The 16,402-nt window shown below is 37.0% G+C and overlaps 1 protein-coding gene across 4 annotated transcripts in view; it reads left to right on the top strand.

Moving 5' to 3' along the window:
- Window positions 1-16,402, top strand: part of CDC42BPA (CDC42 binding protein kinase alpha) — a 179,699-nt gene that overhangs the window by 114,744 nt on the left and 48,553 nt on the right. For all 4 annotated transcript variants that reach the window (XM_053972807.1, XM_053972809.1, XM_053972806.1 and 1 more), the window contains 4 exons: window positions 91-201; window positions 4,076-4,323; window positions 9,142-9,247; window positions 10,997-11,121. In XM_053972807.1, the coding sequence (XP_053828782.1) occupies window positions 91-201; window positions 4,076-4,323; window positions 9,142-9,247; window positions 10,997-11,121 (590 nt within the window). The remainder of the gene's footprint in view (window positions 1-90; window positions 202-4,075; window positions 4,324-9,141; window positions 9,248-10,996; window positions 11,122-16,402) is intronic.

The raw sequence follows: 16,402 nt of genomic DNA, 5'->3' as shown, positions 1-16,402 counted from the left end.
AAGATTTCTCTCTTATATTGAAAACCATCAATAGATTTTGGGAAAAAAAAAGCATAATCCTATCTATTAAAAACGTATGTACTTTTGTAGCTGGAAGTCCAAGCTGAAGCTGCAGCTGCTGAGGCATCCAAAGACAGGAAATTGCGAGAGAGGAGTGAACAGTACTCTAAACAGTTGGAAAGTGAAGTAGAAGGGCTAAAGGTTAGTCTGTTTTGATATTAACACCTGCAAACTTACTAGTCAAGTAGGATTTGGATCTGTTTGATTGCTTTCAGATGTAGGACAAAAGGGTTTTGTCAGTCTGTCATTTCAGTTGGTGCTGAATGTTAATACAGGCATGCTTTGCATTATTGCGCAGAAAAATTAATATTTGCCTGATGTGCTATTTCTCAATAATCAACCTTGTCTTACCATATTGCTTTCATTAATACTTTGTTTAACTTTACCTGTTAAAGGCTTTTTTATTTTAGCATGGGATGGTTGACTACTTGAAGATAAACCTGCAATCTAGGCAGGTCTCTGTATAGGTGTTCTGTCTGCTGTATTGTTCCTCAGGTTTCCTGCACAATAGATATCAACTGATGTAACCATGCAGGAACAGTTTAGCACATTCTGCCTCTCAGCCAGAGGATGAGGCATTTTTGCCCAAGAAAAGCATTGAGAATGAAGGCTTTGTTTATATTGATGAGATTGCTCACATGTGCATGTGATTTTAAAAGAAGAAATTTAAGGCAGCCAAGAATGTTAACTGTTATCTTATTCTGTGATTTAGCTTTTTATGCAGTGCTCTAGAGAAGTTAGGCTTTCTTAAAAATTGAATAGAAAGTTTTTAGTTTACTTATGCGGATTGCTGTTCATTCACAGCAAAATCCTGTTCCAAATGTTTCATGCAGTAGGGTAATTCTAAACTTTCTTGGGCAAAATGTGAGAATAGTCCTAATCTGGTCTTAATTGAAATGAGTAACCAAGTCTTTTTTCATTAGAATTCTCTGGGACATTCATCAACATTAAGTTATGGCACAGAAAATTTGATGGTTTTTTGCAAACATTCTTCTATTTGGCCTTCCTTTGCTAAAAGAAAATAAGGAAGTTCATTCAATATGAAGTTTGGATCAATGAAGTTTCTACTGCTGTGAATTCAGATTGTTATCTGAAAATTAACATGTATTTCTTCTAGTTCCATGAATCTTCCCCATCAGCAAAGAGTTTGTATAACAGTTTAAGAGGCAAGAAGAATTTATCGGGGATCTGTTGAGAATAAATGATACACTGATTTATAACAGCAGGGCAAGTTTGTCAGAGGAGGAAAAGGGAATTTTAGCTTTCTTCTAATAGTTTACAATTCAGTAAGCACACTTCGGATCACGAGTGGTTGTTGTGATACTACACTGTCCATTCAGTAAAAGCTCTGCATGGCTCGTTAGTTAAATTTAGGGAGCTCTCCTACACAAAAGTAAGTATTTAAAGAAGAAAGGAAGGTTTCTCCAAATGAGGAGAATAGAAGAGACCATAAATGATGGAAGGTTAAGTGTAAACAGGATGTTGAAAGCTAAATAAAGAGAATTTAGGAAGCATTTTGCAGAGGATGCTCAGAGTGATTGTGGAGAGTTCTCTAAATCCAAAGCAGAAAACCTCAGGAAACTCATGGGTCTGCTAGGGGATGGAAAAGGCAATCTCTGAGCTAATAGAGCTGTGGCATAAAATGCTCCACAAGTCCTCGGTGTGTCAGACTCCACTGCTGAAGAAGGGGAGATTGCCCCCACAGTGCATTCTTTGCAGCAGGCTGGGCAGAAGAGCTGGGTGTGCCTGGGATGATTGCAGGGAGCAGGAGAGCTGGCAGGTGAGTCAGACATGAAGTCACCTGAGGGAGTTCTTCAGAACTTAAATGAGAAGAGAGCTCCTGGCCAAGATGTGAACCCCCTTGTTACCCCTGCTTATTACAGGCAGCCCACTGTGCCACTGTAACTCTCATTCAGATCATCTGGGGAGGTGCAGAGGGCTGGGTGCAGCTTCCTCAGGGAGGGAGCAGAGGCTGTGGTAAAGGATAATGTCAGAGTTCATGGATGAAGCAGACAGAGCCTGTTGGGAAGAAGGCAGTGTGCCTTCTGTCCAGCCAAGTGCTGCAGCACTGACCTGCTGGGGCTCTGCAAACTTGTCAGTTGTGTGTGTGGGCAGAGGGGATCCTGTGGATGTCATGTATTCAGATTTTCAGTAAAATAAGACTCAATATTAGTCAGCAGTGTGCCCTGTTAGCCAAGAGGGGTGCATTAAACAGCAGCTGTCAATGTGCCAGGTGGTGCATTATGTCTCAGTTGCACCATTTGTCCATTTCAAATAGGCACGTATGAAAACATCTATTAAAAACATCAATTAAAAATGTATTCTCTGTTTACAATGTCTCTCTAGTTCTCTAAGCCATTGTTGAATACCATTGGGCTTTCTCCTCTACTGCTCTATCTCTTATGGTTGCAATAGTATCTTTTCATTTTTCATTGTAGTAAAAAATGTGCAATTCCACTAAAACATTTTATGTACCTGCTAGAGGATGTTGCAAAGCCTAAATTTTTGCTGTGCTCCATTACCCTGTATGTGTGAACAATTTAGGATGTTGGGCAGTAACAAACAAGTTCCATAGTGCCTGTGCATGAAAGAAAATTCCTATGCTGCTTTAAAAAAAAAAAAAAATCTTTCTTTCTCCAAAGCATCTCCTGTTAGGATGGCATCTTCCTTCTCCAGTTTATCATTCTGCATCCTAAGGGCAGGATTTTGCTCTTAGTTTAAACCAGATGGTTGTTTTGATGAGTTAGAGAAAACAGTGCAGTAGCAGCACATCTCTGGCTCGTACATGTAGGGGGTTTTGCAGTGTTTTGCTGACACAAACAGCAAGGCCCAGCTTTCTCACAGAATTTGTCATGGTACAAATTCAGCTCATCAGAATGTTCTACAATGACATTTAGCTCTTAAAGCCTGTTCATACATCAGGAAAAGAAAATTACCCAAAGCCATGCCAAAGTAAGAGTGACTAAGAAATTTTTAACATCTCATGCTGAGAATGGAGGTATAATTAAGAAAATACCTTCTATCCTCTGGAAGGTATGACACAGTCACCATAAGGAAGTAGGTTTTCCAGTCACCTGCACTTTCTCAAAACAGTGTTTTTATTAATTTCATTTCCTTAGAATACCTTTAATTACATATTTTAAAAACCAGAAGAAATTCCAAACCAAATTGTCCATATGTTGACATTAAAAAGTAATTTCCATGCATGTCATGCCACTATCTCATTTTGAACCTGATCTTGCTCCTCCTCTATGTTATGGCAGGGCATTGAGTTTAGTGAGTGCAGCATTTGGTGCAAATGTGTATGTATCCTGAAGCAGTGTGTAAAGACTATTGAAATGCTGGAAGACCTCGCTAAGAGAGCGATGAAACTGTGAAAAGTGAAGTAATTACTCTTTTTGTTTAAAAGATTGTTTTACATTTTTCTTGTTTTTCCTATTAATCCACTATGATAGAAATGGTCAGTTTAAGTAAAATAGGTTAGGTTTCCCTCCTGACTGATACAATTCATATAGTGTTTCTGTAGCTAGACTTTAGCCTTCAGTTAAGGCTCTGCTTGTCTTAGTATGGCTTTTCCAGAAATTATTTGTCCTTCAGAATATATTAACTGTATATCCTTGTCCATATTCTGCATTTCTGAAAGTCACTTCAACTTGTTGCTGTCAGCTGTGTGAGTGGGAGCATCAAAGTCTTTAATTCTGTGGTCACTTTCTGACTGCATTTAAAGCGAGTCAGAACAGGACCAGAGGCATTTAATGATCAAATGTTCAGATGCTTGAAAACTATTACTGCACTTAAATAACAAAATAATAGAGTGTCATTCCAATTTATGCTCTTAACAAATTTTGAAAAAAAAATTAGGTAGATGTGTTTAACTCAAGGCTCTAATGGGATATTTCTAAACAACTACTCAACAACTACTATTAATTTCTAAACAACAACTTTGGAATATTGAGTTGTTATTAAGCATCGTTTTCAGCATTCTTGAGTGTTAATTTGGGGCTGTTTATTTTAGCAAAAACAGGTTGGTCGCTCACCTGGGGTAAGCAGTATAGAACACCAGCAAGAGATCACTAAATTAAAGGCGGACCTGGAAAAGAAGAGTGTTTTCTACGAAGAGGAACTATCTAAACGTGAAATGATGCATGCTAATGAAATAAAAAGTCTGAAGAAAGAACTGCGGGATGCAGAGAGCCAGCAGCTTGCCCTCAAGAAGGAGATCATGGTTTTGAAAGACAAGTTAGAGAAAACCAGAAGAGAAAAGTGAGTATTCTATGAAATTTACCTTTTCTTGACCCTTTGAAGTCTCCTAGTATTGTTCCAAACACACTGTCACTTCCTTAAGTGTAATGCAGGCTGTTGCATTTTGGCTGAGTTGATACCAGGGTTAAAACCAGTCACTTTTAAAAACAGAACAGAACAAAAAAACTCCACATCCTTGTACTGAAACAGTTAATTTTGCACCAGAACTGTTTTATTGGCTGACCATTCCAAGGTATGTAACTTGAGTTACAGACTTGCAGCTCGGGGTGAGTTGACCCCTGAAGCTTATGTCACACTTGAAAAAAGTTTTTTGACATTTTTCTTGTATTTGGTATTTTCATCTTTTGATGCAAAACTAATGTGTTAGAGATCAAGTATTGTTTACATTTCTGCCAGCACAGGAACAGTCACTTAATGTGAGCTGAGGCTAATCCATGCTGGGTTCCATCCAGTGTTAACATCAGTCAGCAGACTACTGTGGGCGTAAGCTGCTTTATCTCTCCTGACATGGTAATTTGTCAGACCTGCTTTTTTCTCTCCCACATGGTGGAGCTTATAACTGGCCTTGAGATTGTTCCTTGAGGCATTCATCAATAAAAGCAAGTTTTTCTGTTCGATAGTGTAGTAGTGGGAATAAGTTATAAATTGAACATGTTCATGTTCATTCATAAAAAATTTGGAATGCTTCATAGACACTAATATAGATGAGTTTTTTTGCTGCTGTAGCAAGATGGCAGATGAGAGAAACCATGGAGAAGTCCCTGCTGAGAGCTTTGCCAAACTATAGCAAGACCTTTAAATATAAGTGGTAAATTAAATACAATTTTTTTCCAAGAAATTTAGGTGGAAACACTGTATGTCTGGTAATTTCAGCAGGGATCATAGATCATACAGCTTAGAATGCAGTGCATGAACTGCTGCTTCCTAGCATGCAGCTATTCAATAGGCTGGACCTACTAACAGCACAGGAGTTTGCTGCTGTGTCCTGGGTGGAGAGGTGAAACTTGCCTCAACAGCGTGTTTTCATTGTGATGCAACTTTATGGTCTCACTGACCAATGAGTTACAAATGCACAAAAGGCTATTCTGACTTGTAGCATATAAAGGTGGTGGTATGGCACTCTTTTAAGTGCAGCAGTGTCTCAGAAGGAGGGATATTAAATAAAGAATCATGAATACTGCTTTCTGCAGGTTAAACTGTAAGGATCATACCTCCATGCAGTGACTAAACAAAAAACTCCTTCTTTCCCAATTCTGATGTTGTACAGCTGCTGGCATTCTAATGAGATGTCCATTCCAGCTAGTTCATGAACTCTCTTTCAGTCTGGTCTCTCTCTATAAATAAAAAAAAGAACTGGGTACAGATCTACAGTGAGTGCTGTCATAACCACGTGTTTCTGTATGTGTTTCTGTATGTGTTTCAAGTGTTTGTGTAAGAGGAGGTTTTAAAGTGTGAGCAGAAATGTGTCACATAACCGATATTCGATGCTTGGCTCCCCGTGGCAAGGGCTGGAGCACCATGTTCAGTCAGGTGTCCAAGCACATCATCAGTGCTTGGGGAAGGCCTGATCTTATCTGTCTTTTGTTAAACAAATCTGCAGTATCTCATGCAAGCATTAGGACTCCACAGAAAGGCAGAAGTCCACTGTTCGAGTTATGCTATGGTTTGAGTTCTGCAATTTAGAAGGGAAGCTGAAACGTTAGGAATGCAGGAATTCCTGTTGCTACTCAATATTTGGTAGTTTTCCTTAAAAGAACATAGATTTTCTGTTTCTGCTTATCCATAATGGTTTTAGCTTTTGTAGTCTGGCATGAAAAGCTTTTTGTGAGTCTTCCAGTAGAGAAGTGTTGAATGTAAGCACTGAAAAGGAAGCACCTGGAGGCTTTGTGCTGAAATAAGTGGAATTATTTCAACAATAGGCTTGGGGTGGATGTGGAGTTGAAATGTGCTTATACAGTTTGGCAAAAATATTTTAGTAGTCTAAAAATAATTTTCAGTGCATATTAAAAAAGATCTTGGTAAGAGGATGTGGTTATATTACTGTGTAAGATGAGTGAATTACATAGGTTATTCTAAGCAAGGATCAGTAAGAGCTTTGACAAAATCTGTACATTGATTTTTGTGTCACTTGCATGTTGGTGGTTTCTGTTTCGCTTTTTTAAAATAGATATTTTTCTTTGTTTCCTTCAATTTTAAGCTTTCTAACTTTTGCTTTTTCTAAAGCATAAGTCTTCAAGGAAGATTACCTTCCTGTACAAAATGATTGCATTTTTCTGAAGTCTCATAAACTGCATGCTATTAAAGTTGGAAGCAGAGGAGCACAGTATCAGGCCAGTGATCTGTGTAGCACTAAATTCCATTTCTTAGAATTGTCATTAGAAGTATTTCAGAAGAAGATACAAGAAACTGTGTAAAATAAATCACATTTGTAGAAACTTCTATTAGGCCTGTCATTTCATGATGGATTTATAAAGCAGAGAGCTTTATAGAACACCATTTGCTGGTTTTAAATTGTATGATATAAAGAAGCCTGCGGGCTGGTGTTTGTTTCAGGTCTATTTTTTTTGGTTTTAGAGCAGTAAGATAAAATATTTGGCCACTTCGTTCAGATGCAATAAAGAGCTGGAGTGAAAAAGTGATACCATAAAGCAGTATTTCACATTGCTTGCATGTGGTTTGCTGCAGTTTTACTGATAAAAAGAAAGCTAGGTTGTGTATATTTTCTTAACTTGTAGAGGAGACACATAACTAAATGTTAGATGAGAGAAGTTTGAAGGGAGAGGAGCATGCCAGGCTTCAAAGCAACAGCATAATTTTGATCTTACTGCCTGTCCAAGGTACACCTATGGAGTCTGTCACAGTTCTGTTGTTTGCTGAGTTGCTGTTTGGGTGTGATGGATTATACCCACATTCTCCTCTGTTTCAAATTTATCTTCATTTCTGTATTATACTGTAGCAATCTGACTTACTGGGGTAATCACAATCACCAGCTGAATTAAGAATGTAAAATACAGAAAATTACAAACATGTTGGGCTTTTTCACTAATCCATAGTGTCCTTAATCCACTGCCATTTCTGGCTGCTTTGAGCCCTAAAGCCTTAAAGGAATAAATTTAAGACAAATACTGAAAAAAATCCTAAACAAACCCATGAAAGCTGTGTAAAAGAAATTAATTAAAATTTAGTTTGGTCTTCTGTCTGCAAAATTAGCTTTGAATCTATGCCTTGAAAACAGGAGCAGGAGCTGTTATTAATTCCTATGACAGCCAATGCTTTAATCTCTTCCTGTCTTTTCCCTACACTGCTCATCATATGCATGGAATCTGTTGATACAGAAAAGGAGTGGTGGTGAATTTCAAACTTGGCATTTAAACAGTGAGATAGTATGTAACTTTACTAGGATGAAGTGTTATGTTTCAAAGGACGCCTGGCAATGTAGAATTTCACCATAAGTCTGACATGTTGTACTAGATTTCAAAGAGTGGTTGAATCACTAAATGAATTTCAAATTAAGAGTAGGAAATTCAAAGCAGCATTGCTCTTAACTGAGTTCACTGTATCCACTGATATTTCTCATCTTTGGAGAGTGTTCTCTCAGTTAGGCAAAGCTGTAGTAGTTTTGCATATCAGGAAAAAAAGCAAGAATGTTATTTATGTTTGCACTGTTTAAAATTCTGATCAGTATCTAGAAAAAAATTGCAGTGGTCAAGACAAGGTTTCCCCTGGATTTTAATTTTACAGAGTTAACCTTTAATACTGAGCACTTTTCCAAGTCTTTTCAGACTGGACAGTTGTATTGGCTGAGTGGATATTTTCTGTATCTGTGGCATTTATAGTATAGTTCTATCAACCTACTGATGAACTTTGTGCCAGTGACCTGAATAGCTGGTAAAAAGGTGATACAAGATACAAGGCTAGTGCATCTGAAAACAGTAGATGCAAGGTGGGAGTTACACATCTAAAACTTAGCTGTGCACCACTTGAAGGAAATTCCATGGGTTTTTTGGCAAACAGAGTGCCTGCAGCTTTGTTTGTTTTCAGGTTCTCACATTCATTGTGCAAGATCAAAGTTGATATTAAACAGAATCAGCCAGGGGTTCTCCTCTACTGGATGACATCCGTGGGAGAAGGGAAGGTTTGGGGGAAACAGCTACTGTGAGACCTTCTCAGAAAGAATGGTCCAAACTTGCTGTAGAATCTGGTGCTACTAGGAATGTGTGTTATCCATCCCCTTTTTCCTCATAGTGAGTATATGATGCCTGAATTAACAGTTCACATATGACTTCTGGGCTGTTCTGAATTGCCCAAAGACTAGCCCATATATGCTTTTCTCATCAGTGACCCAGCCCCAAGTGCTCTCCTTTAGCTTCTGTGTGCTCTGGTTTCATGTGTGGTCATTTTTTCCTGTCATTTTGTGGGAAACTTGGAATTATAGAAATGTGTGTGTTACAATAATGGTCATGTGAGCTGAGAATGTGCCCTGAGCATTTTACAATGTCGACACATACTTTGGTCTGCTCATTGTTTGAAGGATACATCTGAAGAATAAAATTTGTGTAAGTGGATTGATAAGCATTGGCTTGGTGGAGCTCTGTTAATTCTGTACTGAGGGATTCTGTACTAACTCTAAAATTCAACAGGCTGGGTTGCAGTCCTAAAATGGTGGTATATTAAACTGCTTAATTTTAATAGCCTGTGGTATTATCAATGTAGTACTTCCCTTCAACATGTGTGTGCATTGATCTCTTTGTGTTTAGATGAATAATGGGGTGAGTTAGAACAGAAAACTCTCTAATTCTGCCTCACTTTATTTCTTAGCCAAAGTGAAAGAGAGGAATTTGAAACAGAGTTCAAACAAAAGTATGAACGAGAAAAGATTCTGCTGACAGAGGAAAACAAAAAACTTACGAATGAACTTGATAAGGTAAGTGCTGATTAGTTGAGCCCTGACTTTATAACTATTGTATGTTATGTGCAGATTGGACAATATGCAGCTGCATTGGTTATTACTAACTCTTAACTGAAAGCAAAAATTGATTTTACACAAAAAATTGGTGATTAATATTAGATTTGAATGGAATATCTATATGCATCTGAACTTGAGAAGGCATATGCATATATATATATATATATGAGTATTTATATGTGGGAATGGAATTAGATGTTCTTACATTTTGGTAAAATTAATTCTAGACAGCACTGTAAGCCAACAAAAAAAGATTATTTCACTGTATGACCCAAATATAAAAATACATAGTTAATGATGTGATTACTTAGAATATATTTGCATGTCAATCGTTTGAAATACCAGGGCCCCTCCTACCCTTTGAGATTAAGTGTTACTTTGAGATACTTAAAAAATACAAATGATAATAACTGAAGTGTATTGAGCAAGAAATAATTATGATTCGTGCATTTGGATTGTCTCTTTATTGTTCATTTTGACAGGTTATTCAAGTTCATTGTGCATTATCCAAGTCTTGCTAAACTTGTCTATTCCTTTTGTAATGCATTAGATTTTCTAAAAATATGATGAAAGTACAATGTTCTTCAAAGTTAAGCATGTTTGCATGTCTGTTCTCAAATTACAGTAGATTTTCATACCAGTATAAGACAGACATTATATATGCCTGTAGGTAGGCTTAGTCCAAGAAAACTAAGAAAGAGCCTAGTCACTTTTATAATTTTTCTGCTCCCTCTCTTTCCCCATTACCTTTGTATTTTTCTTGTCAAATGACATATAATAAGTAGGCATATTTAAATTATACTCCCATTTAAATGATAAAAAGGGTGTGGACTTACTCATATTTGGAGTAAAAAGCAAAATAGATTTTAAATTGGCCATTCTTTTATCATTTTGAATTGTTAATATATTTCAGTACTAAAAGAAGCTTTCACCTGAGATTTCATTCTTCTAAGCAGGCCTCCCTATAAAGTCTATCTGGTCTCTGATTCTAATTTGACATTCTGAATAATTACTTAACATAATGAAGGTTTAGTTCCCAATAGCAGCTTGGGTTAGCTGTGACTTTTGTCTTGCAGAATGTGTCTGTATGAATGGCAGCAATTTGAATGAGAGAGGTTAATTGTTAGCTATAACATAGGTAGAGATGTGCATTTAATTTCAATTTCCCTGTCTGCAAGTAAGTCACATGAAAAATAAGGGAATGTGAGACACCTGGAGAATCTCAGGACTGTCTCATGCCTATCTGTTCAGTCTCTCTCTCCATGGTTACTAAACAAGGGAGAGGTTCAACAGTCTTATCTGAGCCATAACAATTTTTATGCCTTTGCTTTGCTCTTCTAGTGTAGATTTTTCTATACAGAACATTCCACACCTATATGGTGCAAAGCAGAAACCTAAGAGTTTTAGAGGTATTTGGAGACTAATTCTCAGAAAACTCATTAAATTGATAGAGTAAAAGTGTTGTTCAAGTCCTTAAAAGTGGCTTTGATTCAGTACAGTTAAGGTTATACAAGGAGAGATTCTTATATAAGGTTATAGAAGAAGAGATTCTGGCTTTTATCATTACATGGTGTTTATTGTGATGACCAGTACCAATTTCTAAAGCAGATGCAAGGTGTGGGAGAGGGGAACATGTGGTTTTGAGTCTGCACAGAGATGGAGTCACAGCAGTTTATACTTTAACAAGTTGTTTAAATTCTCCTTCAGCTCACCACCATGTTTGAGAGGCTGAGTATGAATAATCGGCAGCTTGAGGAAGAGATGAGAGACCTGGCTGATAAGAAGGAGTCCGTGGCTCACTGGGAGGCCCAAATCACTGAGATCATCCAGTGGTGAGTGCTCTGCTTTCATGGCATTACAGAAACCCCTCAGTGTGTGGTGGGGCTGGTGCTGAGTTTTCGTCTTTGCACGAGGCACTTGGAAGTGCTGAGGTGAAACCTCACGCCTGTCTGGGATTCTGCTGGGGTTTTGACTGAGATTTTAATAGTATACAAATCCAGAAAATTGTGTTCCTCCTTAAGAGTGAAAGTGTCTCACCAAATAGAGCTTTTCAAAGTGCAGAAGAATCATGGCCATTGGGTGTGGCTTGTGGCTGTGGAAGAATACTGAAAGGAATCATGTGCTGAGCTCACACCTCCAAGAGGGAACAAGCCTGGGAAAAGTAGTGGCTGAGTGTTTGTGTCTCGGCATTAATTTCCTTCATCTGCTTGGCATGTGGCAGAATGAAACAAATACAGTGCCACTTTTATGTGATTTTTTTACAAGGAGAGTATTTGAGACTATACCAGAAATCCAGTCAAGTGATGTTTGTAATGGTACTTTTGCTAAATAATGATGTTATCATTCTAGAGTCTTCTGTCCAATTCTATTAAATTAAAGAGAAGAAAAAAAAGGTTGAAACTATTAAGAGAAAAAGATGGTGTATTCTCAGTTTTTAATCTATCTTTATAGTTCTTCTTCATGCCTGTTTATCTTCCCTCACCTTTAATGGTCCATTGCAGTGTTTCACATCTACAAAACCAGTTTGCATTCAGACATTTTATTTTACAGATCATCCACTTCTAGGAAGACTTCATCATAATGTACTAGTGTTTTTCTGTTATTGATTGATGATTCCCTCCCTCTGTTTTTCCTGTATCGTGTTAGTGAAAAAAATCTAATTTGTTGTGTCCAAGCAAAAATGGGAAACATTGTTTTGGAGAAACCTAGTTTGGTATTTTTGTCCAGTTAGTGCAATTTTGTTCTCCAGATGTAGAGAAGTTTGGCTTTTCAATAGTTCCATGTGACTATATAACAAGGCATAAGGGCCATCCTCTGGGTTTCCACTGTGTTTTAAGCAATGTTTGTTGCATTAAAAGTATGTAATGCTGATCTGTGCTATGAAGTCCAGTTTGTCCCAAGGTATTGTATTTGTAGCAGAAGTTTAAAAATGTAAAGGGCCTACTTTGTGTGTGTTCCTTTTAAATTTTGTCACTCATAACCGTGATAGTAGTGGACAACCTGAGTCACAACATTTTTTTTTTTTTTAATGTAATTGGTTATTTAAATGACTTTTAATTTCCGGCCAATAGAAATGTTTATTCAGAAAAAAAAATCAAGGTAACAAGTGAAACAAGTCTATAATTTCACATTCCTTATTGCTTTAAGGTAGTGCTTATTTGTCATATTGCACCTAGGTAATCAAACACAACTTTTCAGATTTACGTGTGAAAACGCTCATGTAACTAGGCAATTATAGGAAAAGACAAATCAGAATTAATTGTGGATTGTTCCACTTAATACAATGTAAAAATGTACCAACAGCCATTAAAAATGTACCTTCTCCTTTACTTTATGAGAGTGTTTAATATTTTAAGATGTATTACTGATGTGGTTCAGGCAAATGATAAAGCATTTTTCTTTATTAGGGATGTCGCTGTAAGGAGTAAAAGGGTTTGGGCTTCAGTTTTTTACTATCTCTGAAGATATTTAGTGAAAAAAGATCAGGAACATGCAAGACAACTTTCTGAAGGACAAGCATCATTTTACTGATCCCTTATGATAGCATAGTGTTTTCTAAATGGTACAGAACTAAAAATTAAAGAATTATGTGAAAAGGAAAAAATAGAAGTACTGAGGGCAAACATTAAGGGAATTTTAAAAGTCTGGATTGGTTCCAGTTTTTCATCACTAAACACATCTCAATTTTCCCTCCATACTTTTCTCTGCTTATGCTAAAGTTTCTTAAGCTGTGTGAGGCCTTATCTTAGGTCACATTTTTTCCTTGTTATGTTTAGATTTTTCCGTGTGTTACCCAGATAATCTGGTTATGTCCATCTGCTGTTCTCAGAATTCAGCACTAGGCCCTTCTCTGGGGAACATGGCTGTATATGAAGTATTTAAGCATCTATTATAACGATAAATATTTTAAAAGAAAAAACCCACACCCCACACCTAATTTTGGAGAAAACTAGTCTTATTTAATCAGTCACAATACTGTGTTTCCCTCAGAACATGCAATTCAAGACTGTACCTGTCCACATCTTCAGTGTGACAATGGAATGCCTTGGAGCTAGCAAAGTAGGGGAGAATTTGTGGGCTCTCTCTTCAAAACTTAACAGATTTCTCTCTTTTTTCAAAACTTAACAGATCTCAAAATACATATTAAAATATGTATTTTGGGTGCATTATTTCTACCTCCTAAAATCTGCCATGTTCTTTTTGTACCATGATCCAGGATTGATAGGAGGCAGTAATAGAATTACTTACTGGGTTTGTAAACAGTTTGCTCAGAGCCTGTAGTAGTTCAAGGGACTTGTTTTAGCCCTTGAACTCGTTTTAGGTTGGAGTAACACAAGCCCAAGAAGTCTCTAAATTATTTTAAATACTTTGCCATCTAAAGGATACCTCTAAAGTAATTACTCTGAATTCACACTTTGGATGGTAAAGATTTGTCACTTTCTTTGTGATTCCTGGGACCCTTCTAAATTGCTGTTTCTCTCAGATTTTATAACTTGTGAGTAATTTTAATGGCTAATCACATTCCCTTTAGCTTTTCCCTGCTTTCTTACTGTGCTTTATTGCATCTTTAGGAATAATGTATGAAAACCTTTTAATCTTGCTGTTGCTATCTCAGGATACCATAAACAATGCAATATTTTAATAGAAACACTTGAATCAGACTTGGACTGCAAATTCTATTGTGGACTCAACAGACCCTCATGGATCATTCAGCCTTAATGGAGCTATTATATTGACGAGTTTATATTACCCAAATCACTCATCATTCCTTGACAAGAGTAAGAAATATTGAGGCTTTTATGGTGGGCTATAAATTTTCCTGTGGGAGATGGGAAGGAGATTAATTGCACTGGAGGTTAATGCAGTCACTTGAAAAAGAAATACTTTAAATAGCCGTGGTACTGTATTTCTGTGCTGTGCAGAAAGGAGGTCACTGGAAACCTTGGTAGTGATTCCCAGTGTAGTTGGCAGGAATCTTGATTTGGGAAGGATTAATCTAACCTAGTTGTAAAAGTCCTAAGCTAGACACCTCAATAAATCCTGTGACTTGTACTCTAGAAGTCTGGTTTTCTCACCACAGGTTGTAAAGCAAACCTACAAAACTCATATTAGATGGATAATTAATTCTGTGTTGTTGAGTATGCTCATGTGGATGAGCTGAATCCTTCCAGATTTACCTATAGAGTGGATGTTAGGCTTAGATTCAGCTGCCCAAAAGCTCTTACGGTTCTTTATCACAATATATAGTTAATATTTTCCTTATCAGACAGATTTTTTTGTACTATTGTTGGTTTTATCATAATTGATCTCATTGAAAAAATCCCCAATACAAAACCACCACCAAAAGGAAAAAAAAAAGTACCAACTACCCTCTCCCAACACTTCTAAACTAAATCAAACCTAAAAGAGCCCCGAAATTTGGGTTGGGAGTTTTTTGGTTGTTTTAAAATCTGTTTGCTCTCAGAAAAAAAAGAAACCACACACACAAATTGTGAACAAAATATAGCAAAAATTCTATGCATCTTCAACTGTTAAGAAACTCAAAGCATGTAAAATTCTGAGATGTGCTATGTTTGAGGTAAGAATAGTCAGAAGTTAATTTTCTCTAAAATAGAAATTCTGGAAGGCAGGTTGAAATTTCAGGGCTTGGGAGCAGAGGGAAGTGTTAAAAATTTTTAGAGAAGTATTTCTAAAAAACAGATTTTATTGGAGACACCAGGGGGAAAATTAAAAATTAAGTTGGAGACCTTGAGCATACTGATACAACAACAGAAATTTAAAAGCATTGAAAGACTAGAGGAGTCATGGCTCTCAGATTTCCTTAGGGTTTTTAAATCAGGTTAAACAGAGCTTGGTGTAAGACACCAGGGCTTTAAGACCACTTCTGTTGAGCAAAATTCTTTAGTCCTCTGGGTCCGTTTTGTATTGTAAACTATCCCAGCAGGAGACCCCGGGAGTCTGACTTCCTGAGCATCCTGACAAACACCATAGAGGTAGCAGCCAGTGGTTATGTGAAGGTTGTCATGATGTTGGCTCCAGCATAAAAGTTAAATTTAATTTTACAGGAATTTGTACCATATTGCTCTTCTGGGTCCTTTGCATTAAGGAACTAAACTTGCAAGGGCAATTATATTGAAAACAGAACAGTTAATCCAAATTCAGTGAAGAAAGAAGTGACTGGGTGAAACCTGAAAAACTTCTCTTCTTAGTTCTCTTGCTGTGCTTGTCACATCTCTATCAAAATGAGGACAAGGAGAGCAGCATTAGTAAGAGTTAATTTGCCATTCTTGCTCTTTTTTTATGTAACTTTAGTGTTTTAAAGCCTACCAAATGGAACAACACCAGCAAAACAGTAACAAATAAAAAAGCTCCAAGAGCTCTTGGGTCCACATGTTTAATAACATATGTCATTATTGAAAGAATTTTGCCATCTAGTGGACAACAAAAGCACCTGAGTTCCAAATTGTACTGCTTTAACTTGCTGTCTTCCAGAGCTTGAGGAGTTCCCTTAAACTCAGTACAGATATTTGTAAAAATTTTCTTGATGTTTTTATTTTCTTGATTTCGGCTTGTCTGTGGAACATCTTTTTGAGGTTTTAAGCATTTGTAGCCTGAGGGTTCTGTGCACCATAAACCAAATAACTGAAGCGTTTCCTCACCTTGCATCAGGAAGAATCTCTGTGACATCATAAAATTGGACATAGAAATTGGACCCTTTCTTTTCTGCGAAGATTTTATGTGTCATTAAAAACAGAGAAAACGAAATGCTGATTCCTAAATCTCTTTCCCTCCTCATACATCCGGAAAACGTACTCTTACCTTGAGAGCCTCACATTCTTTTTATTCCTGCTTAAGCTTTTTTCTCTTTACAGTGTATTTAATTATGCACCCACTACCTCCAAAAAGCATCTTTAGCTACTTCTCACATCCTTTGCCCACTGCTATAGCCTAAGTGGTTTGTGTAGGCTCAGATTATCTTTATCTGGTTGTCAAAATGTGTCATCCAGAATGTTATGGGAAAAGAAGTTGGTATGCTGCTTCCATTGAGTTCTGATGTACCTTGGGAAAAACAGTGACTTATTATTATAAAAACTCCCATTGATTGTGATACTC

This window comes from Vidua macroura, chromosome 3 (assembly GCF_024509145.1).
Source record: "Vidua macroura isolate BioBank_ID:100142 chromosome 3, ASM2450914v1, whole genome shotgun sequence".
NCBI lineage: Eukaryota > Metazoa > Chordata > Aves > Passeriformes > Viduidae > Vidua > Vidua macroura.
Note: the sequence above shows the minus strand (reverse complement) of the source record. Positions and strands in the feature narration are given on the sequence as shown.